This window comes from Temnothorax longispinosus, chromosome 1 (assembly GCF_030848805.1).
Source record: "Temnothorax longispinosus isolate EJ_2023e chromosome 1, Tlon_JGU_v1, whole genome shotgun sequence".
Classification (NCBI taxonomy): Eukaryota; Metazoa; Arthropoda; class Insecta; order Hymenoptera; family Formicidae; genus Temnothorax; species Temnothorax longispinosus.
The window spans coordinates 12,045,298-12,072,165 of NC_092358.1; the positions used below are offsets into that span (position 1 = coordinate 12,045,298).

The 26,868-nt window shown below is 34.0% G+C and overlaps 2 protein-coding genes across 5 annotated transcripts; one reads left to right on the forward strand and one right to left on the reverse strand.

The window, feature by feature from the left end:
* Positions 1 to 223: 223 nt before the first annotated feature.
* Positions 224 to 9,234, reverse strand: LOC139808852 (uncharacterized). The gene is made up of 6 exons (XM_071771320.1): positions 8,926 to 9,234; positions 3,954 to 4,286; positions 3,462 to 3,794; positions 2,920 to 3,176; positions 2,694 to 2,823; positions 224 to 2,482 (listed from the first exon to the last, which is right to left on the reverse strand). Exons 2-6 carry the CDS (start codon positions 4,272 to 4,274, stop codon positions 1,220 to 1,222), a joined length of 2,304 nt encoding a protein of 767 aa, XP_071627421.1. The 5' UTR covers positions 4,275 to 4,286; positions 8,926 to 9,234; the 3' UTR covers positions 224 to 1,219.
* On the forward strand, positions 9,185 to 26,868 carry LOC139808836 (retinoblastoma-like protein 1). Of its 4 annotated transcripts, none has more exons than XM_071771278.1 (10): positions 9,185 to 9,313; positions 18,614 to 18,985; positions 19,438 to 19,969; positions 20,063 to 20,359; positions 20,824 to 20,925; positions 21,104 to 21,201; positions 21,300 to 21,695; positions 21,790 to 22,229; positions 23,417 to 24,353; positions 24,468 to 26,868. In XM_071771278.1, the coding sequence occupies exons 2-10, from the start codon at positions 18,848 to 18,850 to the stop codon at positions 24,648 to 24,650; spliced, it is 3,123 nt and encodes a 1,040-aa protein (XP_071627379.1). In that variant the 5' UTR covers positions 9,185 to 9,313; positions 18,614 to 18,847; the 3' UTR covers positions 24,651 to 26,868. The 4 variants fall into 4 exon arrangements, with proteins under 4 accessions (XP_071627379.1, XP_071627389.1, XP_071627398.1 ...); XM_071771288.1 differs by having other exon boundaries at positions 21,303 to 21,695; XM_071771297.1 differs by lacking the exon at positions 20,824 to 20,925 and having other exon boundaries at positions 9,186 to 9,313.

Here is a 26,868-nt window from a genome sequence, read left to right on the forward strand (position 1 = left end):
TTATTTTGACCTCCTCGAGCAGCAATTTTACCCAATTGAAGAGAGATTTTGAATGATATATATGACTGTCCCGTTCAATAACTGGACCGTTCAATAAAATAATGATAAAAAAACAAGCAATCAGGTGTATTATAATCTAGCCTAAAGGTGGACAGTTTAGATTTTAGTCTAGATCTTATTAGATGAGGTGTATAATCTAAATTAGTTTAAATATAATTGCGTCTATAATTAATTATATTATTTAATAGTTGCAATGTGATACGTATTTAATAGATATTAATTACGTTATTATTTTGATAATTTTTACAATTTTCGAATCGATAGATGTTTAAAATCTATGCATGTATAAGTGATGCAAAAGTCCACTATTTACTGATCCTAGCGCTTTTCGCATTAATAACATGCCACTAAATTGTAACAGTCATAACAAATTAAAGAGAATTATATTATTTAGTTAAGTCACAATTGTTTTTATTTTCATAAGCGTTCAGATTAATGATAGATATGATGAAAAATAGACAGTTTTTATGGATTTCGTATATATTAATATATATATATATATATCGATTTGACATATCTATTCTCAAGAATTTCAAGGAACTTTATTTATTACTAAGAGCAAGATGAACCGTATATGGTTCGAAAATGAGATTAAGCTTGAAATCTGCGCATCGTATCATAATCAATTTTACTAAATTAATCAGAGCGTCATCGTAATTGCATCAGAGATTTATCCGTAATTCTATAAATTTGAAGTTATCTGCATTTATTATCTTATTTATCTATATTCCTTGCGTAAATTGCGTTTCGATCGTCATCGTTAGTTATTATAATAAAATGCAACATTGTGTTTATTTCTACTTAAAGCGTACGATTGTGTGACATCGTCTTAACTTACAATATAGATATACGACGCGATAATAGGCTTAAGGCGCACGCGTTACGAACGTAAAATAAAATATATATATATATATATATATATATATATATATATATAAAACTAGGATATTATACAATTCAATATTCGTTGTGACCGCGATAAGCTGCGCGGAAATCGTTCTATAGCAGTGCAAAATATGTATATAAAAAGGCATAAAACAGTCGCATTTGTTCGAATTAAGAGACAAATATATAAATATATAAAAAATAAGTAGGAATTATATTAGAAATAAGAGGAAAGTGAACTCCGATATATCTATAGGGAATGTTCACAGCGCATTCATCTGACGACGGCGTAGTTTGGAGTCGGCACATTCACCGTTCCCCAGAAGAGAATGAGCTTCGTGGGATCGTGCCTGATGAAAAACATAAAAGGCCGATTGGCAAGCAGCTTTTTCTGATTGCCATCTCGACGCAAAAGCACCGCGGTCGTCGCCGCGGCTTCCGTCCCCTTCTCCGTCACATCCATCTCCACTTTGTGCAACACTTCGGTAGCGTACAGGCCGGGATTCACGAGATTCGCGCTGTTTCGCAGATTATCCAGACCGTAAAAAGGTAACTGTTGAGTCTGCATGAACTTCAAGAAGTTCTGGTCTATGGGTCGGCTCTGTCGTTTGTTTCTGCTATTCCTTTCGGCATTTTGGAAACGATACTTATTCTCCTCTAAGCTCACGTATTTCGTACTCGCATCGTCAACCTTTGGCGCGACTTTCTCAAGCTCATCTTTCTCCATGACGTACGCCACACGCGATGACTTCGTTTCGTTGCGTTGCTTTCCGTTCCGAGCGTCGCGACGCGTTCTACCTATCGTGCGAATGTTGAAGCCCGTGTCCCACTGCTCCACGCTGACTCCGCGTCTCTTATCGTCGTATGTAAAGTAATTCCTCTTTGCGCCGTTAACCACGCCTTGATTATTGTTATTCCCGAACCGTGAGAAAATTAAATATTCGTCGGTCTTGGTATTTGGCAATTGAGCGGGAGGAATTTGCCGTGGTATTTGCGATGACGCTTGTAGAATCGATGAAGGCAATGCTTGTGGAATCGATGAAGGCAATGCTTGCGGAATCGACGAGGACAATACTTGAGGAATCGACGTAGAAAATGCTTGTGGAATCGGCGCAGCCTGTGCTTGAGGAATCGACGTAGGGAATGCTTGTGGAATCGGCGCAGCCTGTGCTTGAGGAATCGACGTAGGGAATGCTTGTGGAATCGGCGCAGCCTGTGCTTGTGGAATCGGCGCAGCTTGTGCTTGCGGCACCGGCACAATTGCTGCTTGTGGTGCTTGTGATGTTTGACCGAACCCGTTCGACAAGAGGCTTAAATCCGCAGTCTTCGGATCGAATAATGAGTATAGGCCTAGATTATGAAGCGCGTCGTTCAAATTCAATGTGCTCGAGAGTTTCATACGGGGAAGGCCGACGATGCAAGTCTCGTTTTTTGTATTGCTTATTAGATACTCAATAGTCTCAGCCGTCAGTTGGTCCTGGAAGTTCTTCAATGCGGCGGCACCTTCAGCTTTCGGCAGAAGCACGTACATAGATGTCTTGGAATTAAAAAAAAGTCCTCGTGAATTATATTACTTAAAAGAGACAATTCGCCGAGACAAAACATTTAAATTTATTAACGCGTAGATAATAATATAAAGAGATATTAAAGAAAACAGCTCAAGTTTGTAAAATTTTGAAAGGTAATTTAACTTTATCTCACTATTAAATTAAAGAGTAACGATATAATTAATATTTTCAAACATTTACCTCTAAGCCTTTGTAAGGTAAAGCTATTATTTTAACACCCAACGATTTGTCCTCGTAAAAGGGAAAATTACCGCCGTTATACATCATATCTATCTCGACCGTGTCATTCGGTTCGATAAAAAATGGTCTCCTGCAACGAAAAAAATTTTATAATCACCAAGAGAATAAAAACGGGATCGTTTTTTTACACTATGCATCAGTTGAAATAAATAGCAAAATCACGTACCTCCGTGTCGCGGTTGCCATGAAATGTTGATTCCATTCTCCTTTGAAGTAAAGCGCGGATAAAAGAATCACGGTGGTCAACGAATCCGGATTTTCGCTCAATATACTACTAATTTTATCCATTGTTCGTTGTTTCACCCAAGCGTTTATTGTGTCTCGCGCTTCCCTGCTTTTTGTTCGAAAATCTAAATTTATCACCTCGCTACTGTACGCATTTTCGCTGATCGCGCGAAATTCGGGTCGAATCGGATATCCTTGCTAGAATAGGAATTAAAAATACGTCAAGTCTATTAAAAGGAAGTTCTTTATTTAAAATTGAAATAAAGGAAAATATTTAATCTATTTGTATTCCGCAAATTTCATCATCAATAAGTTATTATATTAGATACTTAAAGATTTTGTTATTTCGCGGATGTTATCTCGTAAAAATCTTTGTTACAAACTTAAATAACGGATTTAGCCTTGATAATTCATTAGGCTGCAAATTATTCATCAATATATAACATATAAATAATAAAAATATTGAATATATATAAAATATACCTGAACGAATATACCACTGGCGGAACTCACGCGCGGCAAATTGCTACCTTCAACCCTGTAATTCATGATGGCCAGGAGCTGACCGAACATCTGATGAACGATCTCCGAGTGTTGGGATATATCGACACCGGTCTCTAAACCGAGTATTCGGGCAACCTCGTCGAATGTCTTGCCGGCGGAACCCAACAGGACTAATGACAAGGCGACGGATACGCTGAGCGGAGAAAAGATCACGTTTTCCCGATGTGTCACCGATGTGCCTGAGGTTTTGTAAATCGCTCTATCCAAATCCAGAGAAAACTTTGTGAGTCCTCTGGATATAATATTGTTCACCTAAAATTGACAATTTTAATGATGCAGAGTGGATATATACGTTTTCTTGATTCATTAATATTTTTAGAAGACTTTAAATAAAAGCTTAAAAAAATACGAGAGGTTTAATAATCATCATTCATCATGATTACGCGTGCAAATAACAGAATAATCATTTACATGATTGCTCCAAGTTTGCTCCGGCATGGGTTGCAGGCTGGCTGTCGAGTCTGTTGAGTACGAGGGTACGCGAGTGGTCGTAGGGTAAAATTGTCTTTCTGCTGGCCTCGCGGCGCCTAACTGCGAAACAGGTCCTCCATTGAGTTGTTGATCGATTTGAACGGGCTGACTACTGTTGGCCGCTTGCAACGCGGGATAATTAGCAGGTAGCGGTGCCGAGGCACGACCCTGGTCAGCCGTTATCAAATCGTATTGATCCGGGTAAACGATCTGACCACTAGCCAACGCCAGAACACCAAACAACAACCACGCTCGAATCATATTTTCAAGTATCTGCAAAAAATATTTGTTACGTTACGATTTTTGAAGAAGAATAATGTAAGGATGTATTCTGATGATGATATCAGAGAAATTTGTTTAAAGATATTTAAACTCTTTTCTATTACTTTCTGTTCCGTCTTTCTCTCATTTTTAGTGATTCAAATAGATTGCAATAATCTCGTGGCCAGCTGCTTATAGGGATCATCTATAAGGGTACCTATATATTATATCTATGGTAGGTGGGCATTCGTTTCTCGAAAAAGTGATTGCAGTTACTGGTTCGTGACCATGAATATACAGATTCCGCATTCATTGCAAACGGTGAACAGCAGAATCTTGTAAACATAGGTAATAATAACGTCTAATGACATGTGCTTCATATAATTACTTGTTGTATAAATACATAAACGAACATCATTCCGAGAAACATGCAATTTTACTTACAGGTGCGATAACAATAATGCATTTCGCATTTTGCACTATTTCGCACACTGACGTTGATATATTAATATATCACCGAGAGTATATATTTGATACATTTGTGCCGATAATAATCAAGGTACGAATAATATGCAAAAATGCTTTGCACCATTTGTACATATAAAATACGTTTCCAAGCGACATAACATATTAATTCGGAATAACGTAATCAATTGTGCCAGGCACATCTGACTAATTATGAAGATAAATAGGACTATATAATGAGATAAACAGTCAGGAAACAATTTGATAAAAATATCTACAAGCAGGAAATATGCGCAAAATGGAAATTCGCATTGAATGCATAATCAGACTGATAAGCGCGAATCTCCGTTAATTAATTTATTTTATATGATATATTTAATTTAATTAATTATTTATATTTAGACTAATAAGATACTAATTTTACTTCCACGCTCTCATAATTAACATTTTTAAACGTAATTTTAAATATTTTTCTGGATGTAGAATATATTTCGGAATCGATAAAATATTTAATATTTGAATATTAAAAGCTTGTTGAGACAGAAGAGAAAGATTAGTTCTTTTTAAAGAAGAATGAGCAACATCAAATTTGTCCATCATAAAGTTCAATAGAAAATTCGATAAATTACATCCTGTATAATTTATGAGACATAATCTTGAATCCCTACCGTGCAACCGCAAACCAAAAATTACTATCTAATTTTATTCAGTGTCCATTACGCTAATAGTCCAACAATCATTCATCCAATGTTCAACGTAGAATTATTTACTCTAAAATTATCACCTCTAGTATTTCTAATTGCACAGAAACAGCTACAGACATGTAACATCAATTGCGTTGTGTGTATTCAATTTTTGTCAAAAATTTGCTTTATTTAATTTGCTCGAGTTATTATACGTGGAATATTATCAATATATAAAAAAATAAAATAAAATCCAAAAGAAGACAATCCAAGTGTCATTTAGAATAAATGCAAAATAATAAAAAAAAAATTAAATATGTCTTCGCATCTAAGAAAATCTTCTTTAACATATTTTAATTCATTTCTTTCATAATATAAGTTATATTTTACTCTCCTTTAGTATTCATTTAACTAAAATGCTTTTGTGCCTAGAATCTATAATGAATCAATGTCAATCATGAATAAATTTATATATAATACTTTTATTGTGCTGACACTGAGGCAACTCTTGCAGACGTACTTATGCCAGGAATAACAGTGTCTTTAAGCACGTCGAACAATACCTGCTTGCATGTCACCTGAAAGAGATGCGAGACATCATATATAATGCCGTTGGAAATTCCCAAGGGAGTGGCGGACACGTTTCATTATAGATTAGGATTTAGTCGCATATAAACAGGATACTTCAATATCCTTTGAGGCTACTTCCTCAAGATGTCTTCTGGATATTCCCCGACAGAGAATAAATTATTTTCAAACTCATATGTATTATATACTATATATACTGACACCTTTCTGCCTACTTCGATGCGAATACTATGCATCTGAAACTCGAATGATCAGTTTCAGAATATCTTGTTTAAGGAGTCTCGCAAAATCACTGTCTATAATCTTTAGGTATAATACTTACTCGTGAATATATTTTCATCGGTTTCAAAACGATTTTATCTAACAAACATAATCTGTCACACTAAAATGTGAGTTTTGAGTTATAAACAATTACAAATAAGCTTATAAATCAAGCAAAATATATAAATATACAAAATAAAGTCTTATTCTTCATATAATTTTAAATAGAATCCAAGATTTTTTCATTCAATTTTACTCAATTTTGAAAGTATCAAATATCGATGACAAGTTTTAAGTAAGATAATCTTTCGAAGAAAAATTTTAAAGCAAAAGGAAGAGAATAGATTTGAGTATATATAATAAGATAAGAAAAATCAACTTCCGTGCAATGCATTTCCTATCGGATACTATGCTGACGCATTTCATTTACATCGAACAGAGTGACGCTTCTGATAGCTGGAATTCCCGCTTTAAAGTCAAACAACGTAAATTATTTTCACAATCACGATCGATTGAGCCAATTTTTTACTTATCTATCAGTGCGTATTAACGTCTAAATATATTTCCTATCATGCGAAGATATACATTGTCCGATGACATTTGACATATCTCCGTGCTCTGGAGCATCGTCGGTCTCTTTATTAATTTCACGTTGTACTAATTCGAATTTAAGAATCATAGAGCCAAGCAAAAAGAAAAAAATTGGTAATATAATTTCTAATTGAATTTATTTTAATAAAAAATTTGTGAAAATAAATTGATTTCAATTTTTATTACAAGGGTGAGAAATTCATCTTATTTCACGAATTAAATTTCTGTCAACTACTTTTGCATTTATGTTTTATAGAAATATTAGAATGTTTCATTAATAAATAATTATTACATAACTAATCATTTTAATTAAAGAAGTACTTTAATTAATCTGAATATTTATAATTACATCATTAATATCCATTCATATATTAACATAAAATAAAGGAAACTACTGCGATATAAATAATACTGAATACTGATCTAAAACCACTTTTCTGATCAAATATGTCACATATTTATTTTATTCAGTTGCTTTACTTTTATTTTATATTATATTTATAATCTTTAGCTTGAAGCTATCAATGTTATTCAAGAAAAAAACGCCCACTCATATACCAAAAGCTGCTTCTAGAGAGGCTTTGATTTTATCCTGAAGGTCACATGTGAAAGTAAGATCATCATGAATAGCTTATCACATGTTGCTTTTTCATATTTTCTCTGATTTATATGATACTACACTAGATAATATATCGTATAAAGTATAAACACTCCATATTTCACTCTTGAATGAAATACTTCTCAGCAATTGTGTTAATGTATTAATTATGAAATTCAGTAATAGAAAAAACAATAATAATTACCTCAATAATCACGAAATCTCTGCGTAAAAAGTTATAATGTGTTTACTAATCGATGGTAAAATTGATAATTGACAAACAGGAAATAATGACTTAAATCAATTAGTTTTAAAAAGAACAGTAATTCAAAATCGTTGTTCTTTACAAAAAACTTACAATATTAATTATTGCAATTTATAAAAACATTCCGTTATACTCTCATTCTATTGCTACGTCTATATCAGCAATTGAAGATTACTTTAGAAGTATAAGTATTAAAGGCTCAGACGATTAACAAATTAATTAAGAAATTAATGAGCATATAGAGCCGCAATACGGTGTTAGCGTTGATATAATTATATATGTACTTGTATTAAAATAAGTTACAAACGTTTCGGTCTGTTACAAGACCATTTTCAGTGTACAATTTACCCAGACAGCAAGTTGCCCGCAAGTTGCTGTCAATTTGCTTAAAACTGCTTTACTTAAGTTGCTTTCAATATTGAGGAAAGCGGCTTCCGATTTTGCCTATTGGATTGCCGACATTTATTGTCACCAAAACGGTTGCCAACATATTGTGGCAACTTTTATGGCAATAAGTATGCTACGAGCTTTGCGCTTGTTTGCGTAAGGCGTAAGGTAATAGTTGTCTGCACAATGCTTTTAAGTTGCTCTAAACGAAATTACTGTTGTCCGGTAACAGCAATATGATGACAATTGAAGGGAAAAACTTATGCCAAACACTATTTTCTTTCTTATGCCAAGGAACGCTTGGCTATCTGAGATAGTCAAAATAGTTAAAATAATTAAGAAATATTACGCATGGTTACAGTTAAAATTAGAAATTACCTACGCAAAAACCGCTGTGTTGTAAAGTTGTAACCCATGCGTAATATTTTCTAATTATTTTAACTGTTTGACTAATTTGTACACTGAAGACGGTCTTGTAACAGACCGAAATGTTTGTAGTTTATTTTAATACAAATATATAATTATCAACGCTAACACCGTGTTGCGGTTCTATATTTTAGAAGGGACATTAGTTTAGTGCCCTTATTTTTTCACAAGACATATATAAATAACAATTATATACATTGCAATAACAATGTATATCGCTTTGATGTCCTACACTATCACTTTTATATTAGCTATTAAAGTTTTCCCTGCATACAAACGTGCCGGCGTAAAAAGGCAGCGTAAGAATCGATTCATTTACGATATTTCTTGTTAATAAATTTTTTTTTAAGACTATCGAAATTCGAATAAGTGACAATTAACACCAACCTGAGAGAAAGCGCAACAAAACAGTATTCGTGAAGTCTTCGAAGTTCAGTACAATCGTGTCGATCGATTTATCGTTTCTCGACGCTACGGAGTCTCTTGATATACAGGTCAAGTTCAGTCTCACTTAGTCATCTTGTAGAATTGCGCGGATTCCGGCTTGACGGCGATTCTCTGCTTGACGGACGCGAATGTGTGTTTGGAAACTGGTTCTTCGGAAGTGGTGCTCTCCAGGCCGCCAGGCAGATCAGATCAGACCGTGTTCCACTCACCGCGCAGAACACGCGGATACTAACGGGGCATAGGTTCGCCGATCTCTTTTATCTCCACCCGGACTGACGACGACGACGGCGATGACAACGGCAATGAGCGGGGAGATACGTTAAGAACGGCATGTATACATACACCACACATATTACTGAACGCGACGCTGACATTGACTCACCGCTCGCGCTTTACGTCGAAGCGTGCATGGTTTGCGCGATGCTTTTCTTTTCTCATTGTCAGCGCACCTGCTTGGTAGCGCGCTGGAACCGGAGGAGAGGCGACAAACTATCTATCTTAACAAAAATATACATATTAGAATAAGAACGATATTGTACCCTATGACTGTTAAGCGATATAATAACATTCGTACTCGTTCTGTATAATGTTGCTCGATCTACTTTGAGCTTATGCAGGCACCCTGGTGAAGACGCAATGGGGGTATCGGAGGTATGACCATTTATCATCGGGAGATTGCGTATGCTTGATGAGAAACCAGTTTTTCCGCAAACGATGCCAAACGCTAGATCGCAATATCGTAGCGGCGATAACGCGCGCAGGAAATATTCCCGCAAATAAATTGCGCATCGAGACGGACGATATCGCAAGTTTCGAGTATCGATTAATAGACGTGTAAGGAGAGATAGAACACTCCTATAAATTATTAAACTCATAATCGCTGGAAAACTGCGATAATTGTCGCTTGTCAATTATTCTGTGTGTGTATATTTGTTACACTTTCGCTCGTTTAAAAATTAAATAAAATTTAACACACGCCAATTCGAGGTAAAATTTGTTGCATGAATTGTTATTCTGGCGACACATCTTGCTTTTGATGAGTCACACATTTGGATTATTTATTTAGTGCACATCACGCCCCGCTGATTAATGTGTATCGTGCGGTGCGTCGCGCGGTGTGTCAAAACGTAATTCCCATCTGATACGGCGAGTGTTTCGAGTTCTGCATCAGCGAGCTTTTTGTTCTCATTTCCGTTGATTAATGTCGCTATAAACGAATCGCGAAAGAAGGTTTTCCTTCCTTTTGTTGAAAGTGAATTCAAGTGTATTTTGTAACAAAACACACGTAATAATAACATATTCGGATATTGTATCTATATTTATAAGTACCGTCGTCTGTATGTATGTATGTATGTCTGTCTGACCGCGAACTACTCATTCGTTTGGACCGAATTTTTATCAAGGGTACGTGAAATAGGGGTAGAATTTCCCGGGGAGTGTCATAAAGTGTATAGTTTTTTGTTACCGATTTTCTGGAAACCGATTTTTCTAATTTATCTAATTTTTCGGGAAATAATCGACCAAATTTAAAAAAATTATATATGAAATAGAGGTAGAATTTTCCGGGGAGTGCTATAAAGTGTATAATTTTTCGTTACCGATCTTTTTGGAAACCGGTTACATAATTTTTCCAATTTTTCAGAAATTAATTGACCGAATCTTAAAAAATTATATGAAGTAAGGGTAGAATTTCCCGGGAATTGCCATAAAGTGTATAATTTTTCGTTACCAATCTTTGGGGAAATCGGTATCAGAAAATTTTCCAATTTTTCGGAAATTAATTGACCGAATCTCAAATAATTGTATATGAAGTAGAGGTAGAATTTTCTGGGGAATGCTATAAAGTGTATTATTTTTCGTTACCGATCTTTTTGGAAACCGGTTACAAAATTTTTCCAATTTTTCGGGAAATAATTGAATCTTAAAGAATTACATATGAAATAAAGGTAGAATTTTCCCGAGATTGCTATAAAGTGTACAATTTTTTGTTACTGATTTTTTTGGGAACCGGTTACAAATTTTTTCCAATTTTTCAGGAATTAATTGACCAAATTAAAATTATATATGAAATAGGAGTGTCAAAATTTTTTTAATTTTTGAGGATAAGTTTAATTTTTTATTAATGGATAATTTTTCATTAATGAATTGATTTTCTTGAAACCGGTTACAAAGTTTTTCCAATTTTTCTAAAGAAGTTTCCAATTTTTGTTTCAAAAAATATACGTGATTGTTCTAATTTCCTCAAATTTTGAGATATTAGCTGAATTTTTTTAGAGATAATTTTTCGTTACTTTCTTAAAAACAATGCTCAAATTTTTCTAATTTTTCGGGGATGGCAAAGACGTGTATAATTTTTCATAATATATTTTTTGGAAACCGGTTTCAAAATTTTCTAATTTTTTGAGGATGGCTACAATGAGTTTATAAAAAAATTGCTAATAATAAAGGGGTTTCCGATTTCTGTTTCAATTTTCGTAAATTTTGAGATATCAAGCTGAATTTTTTTCATGGATAATTTTTATAGATAATTTTTCATTACCGATTTTTGTGGAAACCGGTTACGAAATTTTTCAAATTTCTCGGAAGTTAATTGATCGAATTTCAAAGAATTGTGTATGAAATAAAGGTAGAATTTCCTGGGGTTTGCTATAAAATGTATAATTTTTTGTTACCGATCTTTTGGAAAACCGGTTGCAAAATTTTTTCAATTTTTCGGGAATTAATTGACCGAATCTTAAAGAATTACATATGAAATAGAGGTAAAATTTCCCGGGGATTGCTATATAAAAATGTATAATTTTTCGTTACCGATTTTTTTGGGAACCGGTTACAAAATTTTTTCAATTTTTCGGGAATTAATTGACCAAATCTTAAAGAATTATATATAAAATAGGAGTCAAGTGTCAACATTTTTTAAATATTTTAGGAGGATAAGTTTAATTTTTTATTAATGGATAATTTTTCATTAAGAATTGATTTTCTTGAAACCGGTGCCAAAATTTTTCTAATTTTTTGATGATTTCGCAAAGAGAAAATAAAATGGAAGAAAATGAAAGAGCGTTAATAATGGCGGGTCAACGGAGGGTGAAAAAACGTGCGAGGGGCGAGCAAAAATAAAATTTAAAAACTTTAATATAAGGGATTACATTTTTGAAATATTTGACAATATGCTAATCTGCATCTATAATATTATCTATTATTTTTTATTTTTTAAAAAAGAATTCGAAGATGTAGGTTAGAGTTTGAGGAGAAAGAATATCAAAGGTGCTCCTAATTAATAAGTGAGTTTGGGGAGAGGGGAATAGATTTTGAGCCCGCGCGAAGCGCGGGCGAAAAAAATAATAGCGTATATAGAAGTACTAATTTTTATTTAAAAAATTAATATTAAATTTAAATTGAAAATTTAAATATTAAATATCGAGAAGATGCAACAAATAACGCCTTTTCTGAATCTTTTTTAAAAAGATATTTCTTTTCGAGTGTAACATTTTTAATATTCTTCATACAATTTAGGGTACAATTTTAATATTATTTTCCTAACGCAAGCGTGAAATGGGCCACTTTTCGCGCTTGTTTTGAGTGAGCAAAACGATCCATTTCGCAATGATGACGTAAGCGTTGAAACATGGAGTCATTTCTCAACTAGTGGAGAAATGAAATTGTAAAACAAGCGCGAAAAGCGGCCTGTTTCACGCTCTTGTTAGGAAAAATAGTATGAACAACTCGTGAGAAGAGTGGTCGAGCCCAAATGAGTGTAATGGTCGCACTCGCTTCGCTCATGTGACCAACTTCACACTCATTCAGAATTGACCACTTTTCCCACTAGTTGTACAATATACTATTCTTACATTAAATTTCTTTAATGTAAAAACATAAACGAATATAAAAAATATATACGCGTATACGCGACGTATACTACACAAGACAGGAAACATTAACACAGTATTGTGCGTTACATTAGACAAAGACTTAAGGAATAAAACACTGCCTTAAGGTTATAAGACAGCCATTCTGCTTAGGCCCTAAAGACCAGTTTCACAAGTGTCGGTTAACTTTTAATCTTAGATTAACTCACTCTTCGTCTTTTTCTAAGGGGGATGTTAGAAGGAGGCAAAGAGTGAATTAATCTAAGATTAAAAGTTAACCGACACTTGTGAAACTGGGTCTAAGAGTGTGAAGAAGTTGACTTATCAAGAAACCAGTGAACTCTGTATCTTAAGTAGACCGCAAAGCCATGGCCAAAACTTCTAATGAAACAAAAATCGCTTTATTGACCTTGTTCATCTCTCGTCCAAGCTAGAGCAGGGGTTTATCGAAATAAACGCGCGCCATTAAAAAAGCAAATAAAACTAAAAAGTGCAGAACTTCTCCAAAAATGCGAAAGAAATTACATAACAATTTATTATTAATGCGTGTTAATACAAAAATGATAATTGATAATAATTAATAAAAATTAACAATGTTAATAATTATAACAATTAATAAACATTAATATACTTTAATTATTATTATTAATATTAAATAATATTTAATAATTAGTAATAAATATATAAATATTAATACATATTAATTACTAGACAAAAAAACAATCAGAAGAACAATAGACCGAAATAAGCTAAAGCACATCTAACTTAACTTATTCTACGTTTGCGCGAGCGTTACTTCTGTAGTAACTTACGATAGAGGCCAGTCATATTAGACATCGAATCGTTCAATTAATCTTCCCAGGTTGCAACCACCATGAATCGCTTTGATTTGAGGTGCTATAAGTGGGATTTATTTTGCCTCGCAAAATTAACGCGGAATAAAAAGTTATTAACAATATTATCAACAAAAAAAACGCGATTTTTTTATTTTTTATCAAATATCTCGAAAACTAAACAAGATAAGGTAACTAACTATGTAATACGTACCTTTTTTTGTAGAGCGTAAAATTATCTACAATAATGATCTGAACAACATTGATCGTCAAGTCTGTCGTTTAGCATGCACGCGCCGTCAAACTCCGAGACTCGAATCCCAAAAACCCTCGATTTCATCGTTTTTTTGATATTGCGCCGGTAATTTTTTTCCGTCATTTAAAATGGAATTAAAAATCCCCCAAAAATCACACATTATCTGAAAACTACAAAGAATACTTTTCATGATGCAACCGATTTTTTAGACCCTTTTTCTTAGTTTGTAGCTATATGTAAGCAAAAAATTTTGACTTTTTGATGATACACTTGAATGAATTATTATACTTGTTGGTACTTTATACTCATCAACTATGGAATTAATGCACGGTGTCCGCCACATCCTTCACTCGTATAACTACTATTTATATTTTGTTTACTTACGATAATTATGTGCAATTTTTGATAATAAACTTTCGTAAGTTAAGAAATAGAAAAACACGTTCTATCAAGCAAAATAATCATAACTTCTGTATACAAAATAAAAACAAAACCAAATGAATGACAAAATAAAATCAATATTTTATATAAATAAAGTTAATAATTTCTTGACTGTTTGTAGGTTTTCACGTTCAGAAATATATTTCAGGCAATTTTTGCTAAGAAAAAAATAATTTTATGAATTATGGTGTAAAATTTCATACGTGACAAAGTATGTTACTTTTTCCAAATTATGTGATTTTTCTCATTTGACTCCGTTTTGATCAACTGATCATGCGAGTCGTCGAGAAAGGTTACAAGTGAGGTTACATCTCCTTTTCGATTGAATTTTGACAATTACTGAGAAAGGGTTTTAAAACGCATGACAGGGGTGTCAATCACTATCCAATTCGGCTAAGAAAGACGAGCCCCATAACCTGCAACTACAGTGATTAGCCAGCGGCGTTGCCAAGTCTTCCCAACCTCACCTCGACCAAAAAATGTCTGCTCGATTACCGCATTTTCACTAAAATAAACTAAAAAATTAGCAGCGAAATCTCCGGTAACCTATATATTTTATGGTTGCATCGGATTCTTCGAAATCTAATGTACAAAAAGCAATGTTTTTTTCTCACTTTATCTAATCGAAAAATACGAAAATATGTGATTGAAACCGTGATAAAGCCTTCTTTTCTGTATGAAGTAATACAAAATTTGTGATTTTCGAGATCGATTTTCTAGGGTAAATAGTTGGTAAGGAGCCACAGAAAAAATTGACTGCAAAGCTGATCATATAATTTGATATAAAAACCGAAATCGAAAACTTTATCTAATACATGCCCTGACGAGACAGCTACCTTAACCATTTAATTGTGTAGATTAAATTGACAAAAAAACCCCTAAAACTAAAATATTTTATAAAACACGCACGCACGCACGCACACACAGGTAAATAAATTTAGAAATTTATAGTTGGCGCTAAAATTGTTACAACATTGTTTAAAGAATTATAAGTAGGGGGAGTCCGGGAGACTTGACCATAGAGGAGAGTTGAACCACTTCAAATATCTCGTTTAAATTTTGAACAAAGAGCTCAATCCGAGCACGTGACAATATGACGCTTGGTAGTGCGTTTCGACTGTGAGTGAGACAAACGTGTTTTAACGTGCTCGGATTGAGCTCTTTGTTCAAAATTTGAACGAGATATTTGAAGTGGTTCAACTCTCCTCTATGGTCAAGTCTCCCGGACTCCCCCTACATTCAGGATAAAAGTATTTTCATTTTACAATTTTATTAAATAGAGCGCACGCAACAGATATTTTTTTAAATAAGAGATGCAAAAATAAATAAATTTTTGAAAAAATTATTCGTTGCGGTTAAATACACATAAATGTTCTTATTATAAAATTTTGCACACATGTAGGAGGGAGGAGGGTAAAAAGATGAATTTAGAAATGTTTTGTTGCTGCCAAAAAATGATTCTAAAGGGTGAAATCACTCGTCATATGTAGAGCGGCTTTTTGTTTTTCTCGATATATTTCGGAAAGTATTCAAGATATCAAAAAATGTTTCAAATAAAACTTTTATGGTAAAAACATCTTTATTCAACCACATTAATAAATATTTAAAAAAAAATTTTTTTTTTTAATTTTTAATCAAAATTTTGTTTAAAAAATTATTTTAAAAAAATATTATTAATGTTGTCGAATAGAGGAGATTTTACTGTAAAACTTTTATAAGAAATATTTTTTGATATCTCAAATATTTTTCGAGATATATCGAGAAAAGCAAAAAACCGCTCTACTATGAGCAGTGGTTTCACTCCTTAATACCGTTTTTGGGTAGCTACAAAAAATATCTAAATTCATCTTTTTACTCCCCCTACATATGTGGAAAGTTATATTAAAATCAGAATTTTCCACTTCGCGAGGTTCCCTTGTAAGTGCATTTTAAACTGCACTTTAACTCCGTATTTGGTAAATGTTTAGTATAACGCTCTCCCCTCCTATTTTCTTAAAACTTTGTAAAATTGTTTATTTCTGTGTATAAAAAACATTCTGAGAAAAAAAATCGTCGCTCAGGTCTCGTTTTTTTTAAATTTAATTTTATAATTTTGATGTCAGTAAGGTAGGAAAATGATAATTTACGTTTTTAAAGTACTGCGCAACTTCATTTGAAGGTCACGTGACAACTTTCTGCTAATTAAATACAAAATATCTGCTTAAAACATGTGTGTGCCCTTTAACGAAAATCACAACTTTTATAAAGCAGTGCATACACACGTGTGTGCCCTGTTTTAACGAAAATCACAACTTCTATAAAGCAAGGCATACATAAGCTCAGAAAAAAGAAAAAAAAAGAAAATTACGTGTGTGTGTGTGTGTGTGTGTGTCCTGCTTTAACGAAAATCACAACTTTCTATAAAGCAGGGCATACACACGTGTGTGTGTGTGCCCTGCTTTAACGAAAATCACAACTTCTATAAAGCAGGGCATACACACGTGTGTTTGTGCCCTGCTTTAACGAAAATAACAAGTTCTATAAAGCAGGGCATACATACGTGTGTTTGTGCCCTGCTTTAACGAAAATCACAATTTAGCAATTTATCAATTTTGGCCACGTACAGTATTTCACAACCATAAAATTTTAACTTAAATGGCACCGTTAATGAGTATGCGGACAACTTAATTTGTGAATATAGTAACAAATGAAGTTGCACAGTATTTAAAAAACGTAAATTATCATTTTCCTACCTTACCGACATCAAAACTTTGAAATTAAATTTTAAAAAAACGAGACCTGAGCGACGATTTTCCTTCTCAGAATGTTTTTTACACACAGAAATAAACAATTTTACAAAGTTTTAAGAAAATCGGAGGGGAGAGCGTTATACTAAACATTTACCCCGTATTTTATTTATTATAAATTTTTTCAGAGCCAAAATGGAAAATTCGGCTATGTATCGGGTTGCGGCTGATCTTACTGATTAAAACGAGCATAATTTTAATGAGATTCGTTAATTAATTGGCTAAACTTTGGGAAAAACCATTTGTAGTTCACGGCTACAAATGGTTTTTCCCAAACTTTAGCCAAATTAATTAATGAATCTCATTAAAATATTATGCTCGTTTTCATCAGTAAGATCAGTTGCAACCCGGTACATAGCCGGATTTTCCATTTTGGCTCTTAAAAATTTATAATAAATAAAATACGGACTCGCAGCGAGTCGTATAGCTAAGCCAACCCGACAGTCTTCACTCTTCTCCTGTCGACCCTTAAATCACTATGAATACCGGCCTATGAATACCGGCCTAAAACTGCAATGGCCTTTAAAGGTCAATCCAGACAAACTTGCATAGCGCATAAACATATGCATAAGAGAATTGATTGGTCCATATGCATGTGCATAAGAAAATAGACCAATCCGTTTCTTTATGCATATGGTTATGCACCCATGCAAGTTTGTCTGGATAGACCTTAAGGGCCCGGACACACACTTCTGCACAACGCATAATGCGTAAGCATAAGAAAATTGATTGGTCTATTTCCTTATGCACATGTGTATGGACCAATCAATTTTCTTATGCTTACGCGCTTACGCATTAAGCGTTGTGCAGAAGTGTGTGCTCCCCGCTTAAGGGCCCGGACACACACTTCTGCACAACGCATAATGCGTAAGCATAAAAAAATTGATTGGTCCATACACATGTGCATAAGGAAATAGACCAATCAGTTTTCTTATGCTTACGTATTGTGCGTTGTGCAAAAGTGTGTGCTCCCCGCTTAATACGGTCTTTTTATTGGCTGGACGGTGTCCCATGCCGTGAACGCACGTTCGCGGCGAGCGAACGCACTATTGGCGGTGCCACTGCTGCATTATGGCTCCTGCACACAGGACGCGGCAGCGCGGCATTGCGGCACCGCGGTAACCAATTACCGTCTTGCCTTTCCGTTCTACTTTTGAAAGTAGTACGGAAAGGCAGATGGTGATTGGTATTATAAGGTGCCAAGTCATGAGACGCTGAAAATCAGCGTCAACAAGGTGAACGTGGTGGTTTCGCTTTGACGCTAGCGTCAAAGAAATGAAGTTGAATTTGTTTAATATTCAGCGTCGTCGCTGAATCGTCGTTAATCGTCCCAGTACAATCAAACATAGACTTCAAAATACGTAAAATATTAATTATTTTCAAGTAATATCTTCAAGTAGTAATATTTTATATGGATATATATATAAATAAAAGATATTATTTCAGAAGATTTTTGCTTGCTGAAAATGAGCGTCGAGCGTTAACGTGAAAAGGCACCTTTACGTTTCCCGCCAACATGGCAAATATGTCGGCGCTCGTGTCATTTCCCGCCAAGCCCCCGCGGCAACTCCGTTACGGCGCAACGAAGTTTTTGTATGGCGGTGTAGAATACTGTAGAAGTGTTTTCCCTGCGGTATCTCGTCTGATTTCTCTCGTCTGGCTGGACTACGACGCGCAAGGATGGGGCAGTCGGACGATATTGAGGATTCGATGTACGGGCGGCACCAGGATCTTTGCCAGAAGCTGAATATGGATGCGACCGCCGCGTCCGAGGCCTGGAAATCCTATGAGACTATCCGGCAGAACTACACCCTTGAGGTAGTATTTATCTTGCGATAACGGGACTGTTCCGATGGCAAATTCGATATTGCTTCACGCGAAACGCCGAGAATGTCGGCTCAGTGCGATGTGATCGTTTTCGGGATCTTCCCCGCGAGACGAAGCGTGCGACGTTCTGGCGATTCTTTCACCTTACGGAGGATTATTCAAAGCGCGACAGGGACGAAATTATTTGGCGCGTTAATTCCGACAAGATCGCGTCGTCGAAGTTGCTCGTTGATTGATTCGATTTTCGCGGTATCTGCATGTATTTTTAATATCGCGGAAACCCTAACACTTTAAGATCTTTGCGTTTTTTTATTTCGTAGAACCCCGTTATTTTCTATGAATAATATTACTGCTTTTTTACTTCATTCTCTGATGATACTTTAATGTGATATATATGTGTATGAGTTATTGATTTAAACAGGATTTGTAATGTATATTTGTAGGGTGACCAGTTGCACTGGATAGGATGTGCAGTATACGTAGCTTGTAGAAAATTCTCTATACCTACAGTAGGAAGACCAGGTACTAATGTAGAAGGCAACTGCGTGTCGCTGACCCGTCTCTTGCAACTGTGTAATCTGCCACTGATACAGTTCTTTACAAAGAGCAAATCCTGGGCAGATATGGCAAATATGCCACAGGACTTTCGTGCCAGGATAGAAAAGCTAGAAGCTAATTTCTCAGTATCCATGGTTATATTTAAAAAATATCAGCCGATATTTGCTGATATATTCAAGGATCCACGAGAGGATACCTCTAGACCACCTAGATCTAGGAGGCACAAAGCGGTGCCCTGTACACCCAGCAGGGTCTTTGAATTCTGCTGGACGCTCTTTATATGCATAAAAGGTGCAATTCATGATATCTCTGACGATCTTGTTAACTCTTACCACCTCTTGCTGGTTTGCTGTGATCTTGTATACAACAACGCTCTATTGGCTAACAGAAAAGACTTGCTGAATCCTAATTTTCCTGGTGAGTATCCTTGGAATGAGTCTTAAAGAAAGCACATGTGTAACAATCATGATCTAACAGGAACAATCCCATCTAATGTTTTCTAATTTACAGGCTTACCAGCAAATTTCAACGATGATAATTATACTTTACCACAAACACCAAATTGCATTATTAATTTGCTGTGTGAGCGTCATGATGCAATTGCTGTTGAGGCTAAAGCCATAAAGGAGTACTGTGTGAAGAATTATATCAACAAGTTATTTAATGAAAGGATCTTGCGTGGTGATCAGTCAAATTTCTCCGGTATGCTAGAGGCGTTGAATTTTGATGGTAATAACAAGGCCGTTAACAAATCTTATGAACAGCGTATGCTAAGTGTCGGAGACTTTGATGAAAGAATTTTCTTAGGTAAAATTTACAATTAAATTAAGAGTTTTGTTCTATGCATAGTAATTAGTATTGATGTATGAAATAAAACACATGCATTGTTGTAAGCTTATATTATGATCTTGCATGCTTTCTGCTAGCTTATTTTGCTTCTGTAAATATCTTCATGAATTGATAAGTAAAAATGTATATGCTGCGCATTTAATAATTGTTTGCAACTTGGATTATGTTAAGTCTAAATGAAATTTTAACACATTAACATTATACTCTTTTTTTTTACTTTATTATTTATTATTTGTAATATATATGTATATATACGCACAATTTATACAATGAAGCTATCCGAACTTGTAGATTGTTTCTAGTTGAAAAAAGAAAAGCTAAAAAAGAAGATACATTCTTAGCAACCTATTTAGTTTATTAAGTTTATTTTACTTTTTTTATAAATAAATTTGTGTATTTGCTTTGTCGTGATTGCTTTATAGCGGAATGGAGAAGAGTAAATTTGAGTGATGTATCAAAATCAGATATATTTGACCAAAGTGGTGCTAAGCATGTCCAGTTTAGTAAACATGAAGTCTTACAAGGTGGGTTTATAATATCTTGTGTGTGCTTCTGTTTTGCAAATAATTAAACTAATTTCTTCTGTTTACTAATCACACTTTTTAAATAAAAAGTGCTAGGCTAGTTATAGTTTTCATATTTGCCTGTAGTTTTTCAAGTTACAAGTATAAATTTGATATAAATATATGATTCTTGTTTCAGGCCATGACGCTAATGAAAACATTGGTTCTCCTACGCAAATGATGAACATTGAAGATTTTCACGAACGATTGCAAATGAAGAGAGAACAACATGCTGGGGTAAGTTTTAGAAAGATTATTATATTTATTTTATCTCGATAATAGTAAGCATATTATATTTTTTACATATAATGTCTGCATAACTTAATTTTTTATAGCAGATACAATATTTGGCACCTCCTACACCATTGACCGGACGTAAATACCTTCGATCGAAGGACATGTCTAATATAACACCAGTGACTACGGCAACTCAAAGTGTTATTAAGTTACAAGCTTTGATAGCTGGACAATCTGCTCCAAGCGAAAGTCTATTACAGATGCTCAAAAACTGTTCTCAAGACGTTAAGTCCTTACTTGAGGCAAAAGTTAAACAGATTGGTGAACAATTTTGTGCAAACTATAATAATAATAACGCAAATATCACTAATATAAATAACGGTCCATCTGACTTTGGAAAGAAGCGCCTTCTCATGGGACAAACCCTGTTTTACAAACTTCTAGAAATGATTTTAAACGACGAGAAACGCAAAAAACCGAATGATGACATAACTGTAAGTTTATACAAATGGAGATAATCATAGATAAAAAATTATTGAAGTAGCATTTATTAAGTAGTTTTTATATCTTAATAATTATTTGTTGCAGAATCTTCTTTTGAACGAAGTCTTTATCCAATGCCTTTTTGCCTGCTGTCTTGAAATAGTTATATATTCATACAAAAGCAATGATAAGATATTCCCCTGGATATTGAAGGCTTTGAATCTGGATGCTTACTATTTCTATAAGGTCATAGAAATTATAGTAAGAGCCGAAGATCAATTGTCGCGAGATGTTGTCAAGCACTTGAATCAGATCGAAGAGAAGATTCTGGAGTCCTTGGCTTGGCAAAGTGATAGTCCTTTGTGGCAAACTATCGAGTCTTTGCCGGACGGTGTGCCGAGTTGTGAGGAAGTTTCTTTGCCTGGTACTTTGGAAACTACTGATCCGAACGCTCTTGGTCAACCTGTATTAAGACGGATTGCTTTAGATCGGGAACGTACTCATCATGATGTTCAACAAAGTCCAATTTCATCCGCTTCGGAAAGGTATAATTTATTTAACTGAAAGGACACACGCACACACACAAAATGATCGAATTTATCCCTTAAATGCCACACCTCTCAAGAATCTCGTAAATGACATGAGAAGTCTAAAAGACCCCAGCATGAAAAATGTCTCCTTACTCATTGATTTTTTTATCTTTAGTTATGAAAATTTTTTTCAATGTTCAAGGCTTGGAAAAGAGAATAAAATGCTTATATTGTTAAAATTTCAATTTCAACATAGTATAAAAAATTAAGTAAACTGAGTACTGCTAAGTGTACAAACGGGTACATCGATCACTCAACTATCATCAATGGGAGCATGAGCTCCATTTTTTGCAAGAACATTTGAAAATATATCATTGTAAAGGGTCTGGGGTCCGCTGGACCCCAGGGGGCATTTAAGGGTTATGATTCTTTCGAAAATTTAAAACTGCTATAAATGTACGTATAGAGTACGTATACATACACGAACCAGAAAAAGATTGGAAAAAGTTATAAAAATATATAATTGTGTGATAAAATTTATATGATAGTTGCATAGATTATAATATAGTTATTGAGCTTTATTATTTTCTTCAAATTGTGCAAAATAATTAAAAGAATAATCATAAATTTGAACTTTTTTACCGGCTCCTGGATGGTCAGCCGAGAACTCTGCGTTGACGGTGGCGACGTACCGTCGCGGCAGAAATCAGAACTCTCACCTCTCACTCTCTCCAATGGAGAATTCTGTCTTGTGACATGTTGACAACCTATTTTGTTGTGCGTGCTATTTCTTTATTATTCGCTCTGTGCTTGTGCTCTAACGTTTAACGTATTCGTGAAAGTCGTAAAATTGGCCGAAAAGTAAGATTTGCATGCGGAAGGAACGTTTTCACCTCTTTTCGATAGTCGTTAAACGGCTGTTTTTCCCGTATGTTTAGGCTTCGTTTTATGGCTGTTTGTTTATTGTCGAGGGAAAAGGGTAGTTTTCGGCCAATTTCGGAAGTGTTCTGAAACGATCTATAGTGATGTTTTATTGAAATGTCTTTTTATTTGAAAATGGCATGCACAACAAAATTGGGTGTTTTCCTCGCCTCGATAGTAAGAATCCAATATGGCCGCGGTGACCATCCACAGGAGCCTCAATATATATTTTTTAAAATAAAGGATAGTGAGCTATATATATTAAGTTATATATGATTTAGATTTCAGTCTCCTATCGCAGCATCTGGTGTAGCAAAGAAGCGATTATTTTCCGAGACCAGAATCACCGGTCAAAGCGTCCTTCGTGTTGGGCAGAGTGTGTTGTCCTCTAATAGAATGGTATTAGACAATGGTCAAAGGATACTCTTAGTACCCGATCAAATTACTGTTTCTAAAGCGTCAGGCACACAAGCGTTAAATAATTCCGCACAAGCGACGAACAAAGATGCGGCTAAACCGAAGAGGACGGGCTCCGTTGCACTGTTCTTCCGAAAGTTTTACAATCTTGCGTGTGTACGTATGCAGGACTTGTGCAATTCATTGGAGATATCGGATAACGATAAGAAAAAGATATGGACAATCTTCGAATACTCCATCAAGGAACGTACTAAATTGATGAAGGACCGGCATCTCGATCAGATCTTAATGTGTGCAATTTATGTAATATGTAAACTGGTCAGGATGGAGAGAAACTCGTTCACGGAAATTATGCGATGTTATCGTCTACAACCGCAGGCGGAGTCACATATATACAGATCGGTGCTTATAGAAAAAGTTTCTAATGACGGTGATCCAGGGACAACTGGTAACGAAAGATCGGAGGATAATACTATGTTAGGGGAAAATATGACTCCACCAACGCCGACAAATATGGCCGGAACGTCGCAAAACTTTGATGGAGAGATACGCGGCGACTTAATCAAGTTCTATAACACGATGTATGTTCCGCAGGTCAAGGAATTTGCGAACAAATTCGGATCGGCTCGCGGTAGCGTCATGAATCTCTCGTTGAGTCCTTTACCGAAAGGAAAGGCACCTGCTAATTCTCCAGTGAGACGTGTCACTAGTAGTATTATGACACGCACTCTAGATCCGAAGGCTATCAGTGCATCACCGGCGCCGCAATTAAGTTATTGCTTCAGTCGTAGCCCTGCTAAGGTAAAATATATATTTTTAAAATTTTAAATATAAGTTTTATAATTAACTTTTAAATTATGGATTTTTGTGAAAACTGATTCTTTTTTGTTCTTATATAATTGATACATTTTTCAGGATTTAGAAGCTATCAATAAGATGATGATTTCTGTGGACGCGAAAAAAAGTGTAGGAAAGCGATTACTTACCGATGACACGGATGTAGAAATGACGGAAGGTTCATCTCCTAAAAAAACTGCAACTTTTGTTGCACGGAAATTAGAAAATATCATTGGAGAACGACGAACGCAAAATCAATAAGCGGAATGTGGTAGAATGACGATGTCAGTCGTAGTTTATGGATGAGGACGAGGAGTATGTTTAATCTGTTTTTTATTTGCATACAAATTGATTTGCAAAAAACGAAGAAACCTATATGAAATAGATGAAAGCCAGTCTCTTGGCTGTCTTCTGGCATAAATGTGAGATGTTCGTTTCTCAGTATAGTCATTCTAGAAAATTGGAAAGGCCCAATAAAATATCGTTCACATCATATAAGGATGCTGTAATGTTTGTAATTTTATTTAGTGTAAAGTCAGAATTCAATTTCCAGTATTCTTCGTTGACTTTTATCTTACCAGAGTAGACTTTTTTGTTAATTTATAATTTACAGAACCAAACTGTCTTTCGAATAGTATAAAACGCAAAGTCGTGTAATGTGGATTATAACTTTGAAACACGCATATTACACTTTCCATGCATTATGTTATTGTTAACATGGAACATTTTTAGAATCATTTGAAAACAAATATGACTTTTTTTAATGTGTCTACTGTTGCCTTTTGATCATGATTGTTATGTAAAATTATCCTTAGAAATAGGAAAAGTAAAAACATGTACATCCATATATTCTAGTGATAATTAGTTTTGTGATAAAATTGCTGGCGATTTTGTAGAATATTCGCCAGTGATTCTATAAAATCATCGGAAATTTTAAAAGTTAGGATTGTCGAATTAATTATTTTCAGCGTACATAACATAGATTTAAATAGGAAATTAAATAGGAAAAATCGCAAAAAACATGGTAGTATTATCATGACAATAAATTTGTAATTCACACTACGATATACGAAGTGGTCTACTGACAACGAAAAAAATTATTTTAATGATAGATTTTTAGACGGAAACTTGAAACTGATTCTTCTCGAACATTTTTATTATGATTTATCGTAATTATTTACTTTTTAACATCAACTCTATTGCGTTAACAAATATTAAGTAAATATTCTATTCAATTAAAGTCAAATAAGCTGAGTAATATTTTGGTATTTATTTACGTTTCCGAAATTTTGGATCCATCAAAAATCCTTTAATCGCTTTTGACTCACGAAATATATTAATCACTCGATAAAAAAATTATTGGCTTTTTAATTTTGGATTTATAGTATCTACCATTAAAATACTATCCAGTTGCAATGGACCATTCTGTATACACATATTTTGAATTTGTAAAGTTGAATAAAAGATATGATATTAATTATATAAATAACTCTTGTTTTTTATTGTTGTGATCAGCTCGTTATTTGCATTATATCTTGTAAAGGTAAACCTAGTCAATATTTGTGAAGTATTTGGTATGTATCTTCCACACTGGAAATTGTTCTGACTATTCCAAATATTATGATTTATCAAAAAATAAAATTACGACATTTTTTTCTGTTCCGCGATCAAAATCATATACAAAAGTCTATAAATAAATATAGTTTCAACCGCTTGATAAAAGTAGACTTAACGATAAATTTGAACGGCTAAAACAACGAATACTCACAGCAAATACAAATGTTGAGTAATGCAAGTTGAGTAAGTTTTCTTAAATTTATTTTCTTTAAAAGAAAAACATTGATCCAAATAAATTGGAGATAAAATCAATTGTATTCATTATAAGTGCATTTTCTATCTTAATATATAAGTTATTTGTATTTTTTTAAATTTAGAGTTTGTCAAGAATTGAAAAACTCAAAGTAGATATAAATATTTCTAAATTCACTATGATCTCATTGATTTGCCATTTATTATCGAGCAATGTATAAAATTATGAAGCGAGTTAAAGACAATTATTGTATTTATTGCATTGCAAGGACTTGGTAACTCGAATACAAATGAATATCGATCGCGAATTGAGAGAAAAAATATATATTAGAGTATACTTTAAAATAATAATTGAATATAAATATTTGTGTTGTGCATGAGGTGACTTATGTTATTTTGATTTTTATTTGTTTAGAACAGCATAGGTACTGGATCTCTTCGGTTAATTTTTTTCCTACTAATTATAACGAAATTATAAATTATATGCGGAAACTTGTTTTACAATTTTTGTTGCATGTTTTTATCATTAAACTTAATTTATATTGTACTTTCAAAGTTTTTAGGCTTAAAAGAAGAATATGAGATTGCTTCTCTTTATACAGTATGCATGCACGACTAAAAGCGATTACTAATATGTAGGTTTTTTATAAATAAAAAGTGTACAAAGTTT

Bases quoted from the DNA above. Each gene is read 5' to 3' on its own strand.
- LOC139808852 (XM_071771320.1), bottom strand. From the start codon at position 4,274: ATGATTCGAGCGTGGTTGTTGTTTGGTGTTCTGGCGTTGGCTAGTGGT. The intron at 3,795-3,953 runs GTAAATGATTAT...TGTCAATTTTAG, and splicing joins AGCAAACTTGGAGCAATCAT to GTGAACAATATTATATCCAG. The intron at 2,824-2,919 runs GTACGTGATTTT...TTTTCGTTGCAG, and splicing joins ATGGCAACCGCGACACGGAG to GAGACCATTTTTTATCGAAC.
- LOC139808836 (XM_071771278.1), top strand. From the start codon at position 18,848: ATGGGGCAGTCGGACGATATTGAGGATTCGATGTACGGGCGGCACCAG. The intron at 18,986-19,437 runs GTAGTATTTATC...GTATATTTGTAG, and splicing joins GGCAGAACTACACCCTTGAG to GGTGACCAGTTGCACTGGAT. The intron at 20,926-21,103 runs GTGGGTTTATAA...TTCTTGTTTCAG, and splicing joins TAAACATGAAGTCTTACAAG to GCCATGACGCTAATGAAAAC.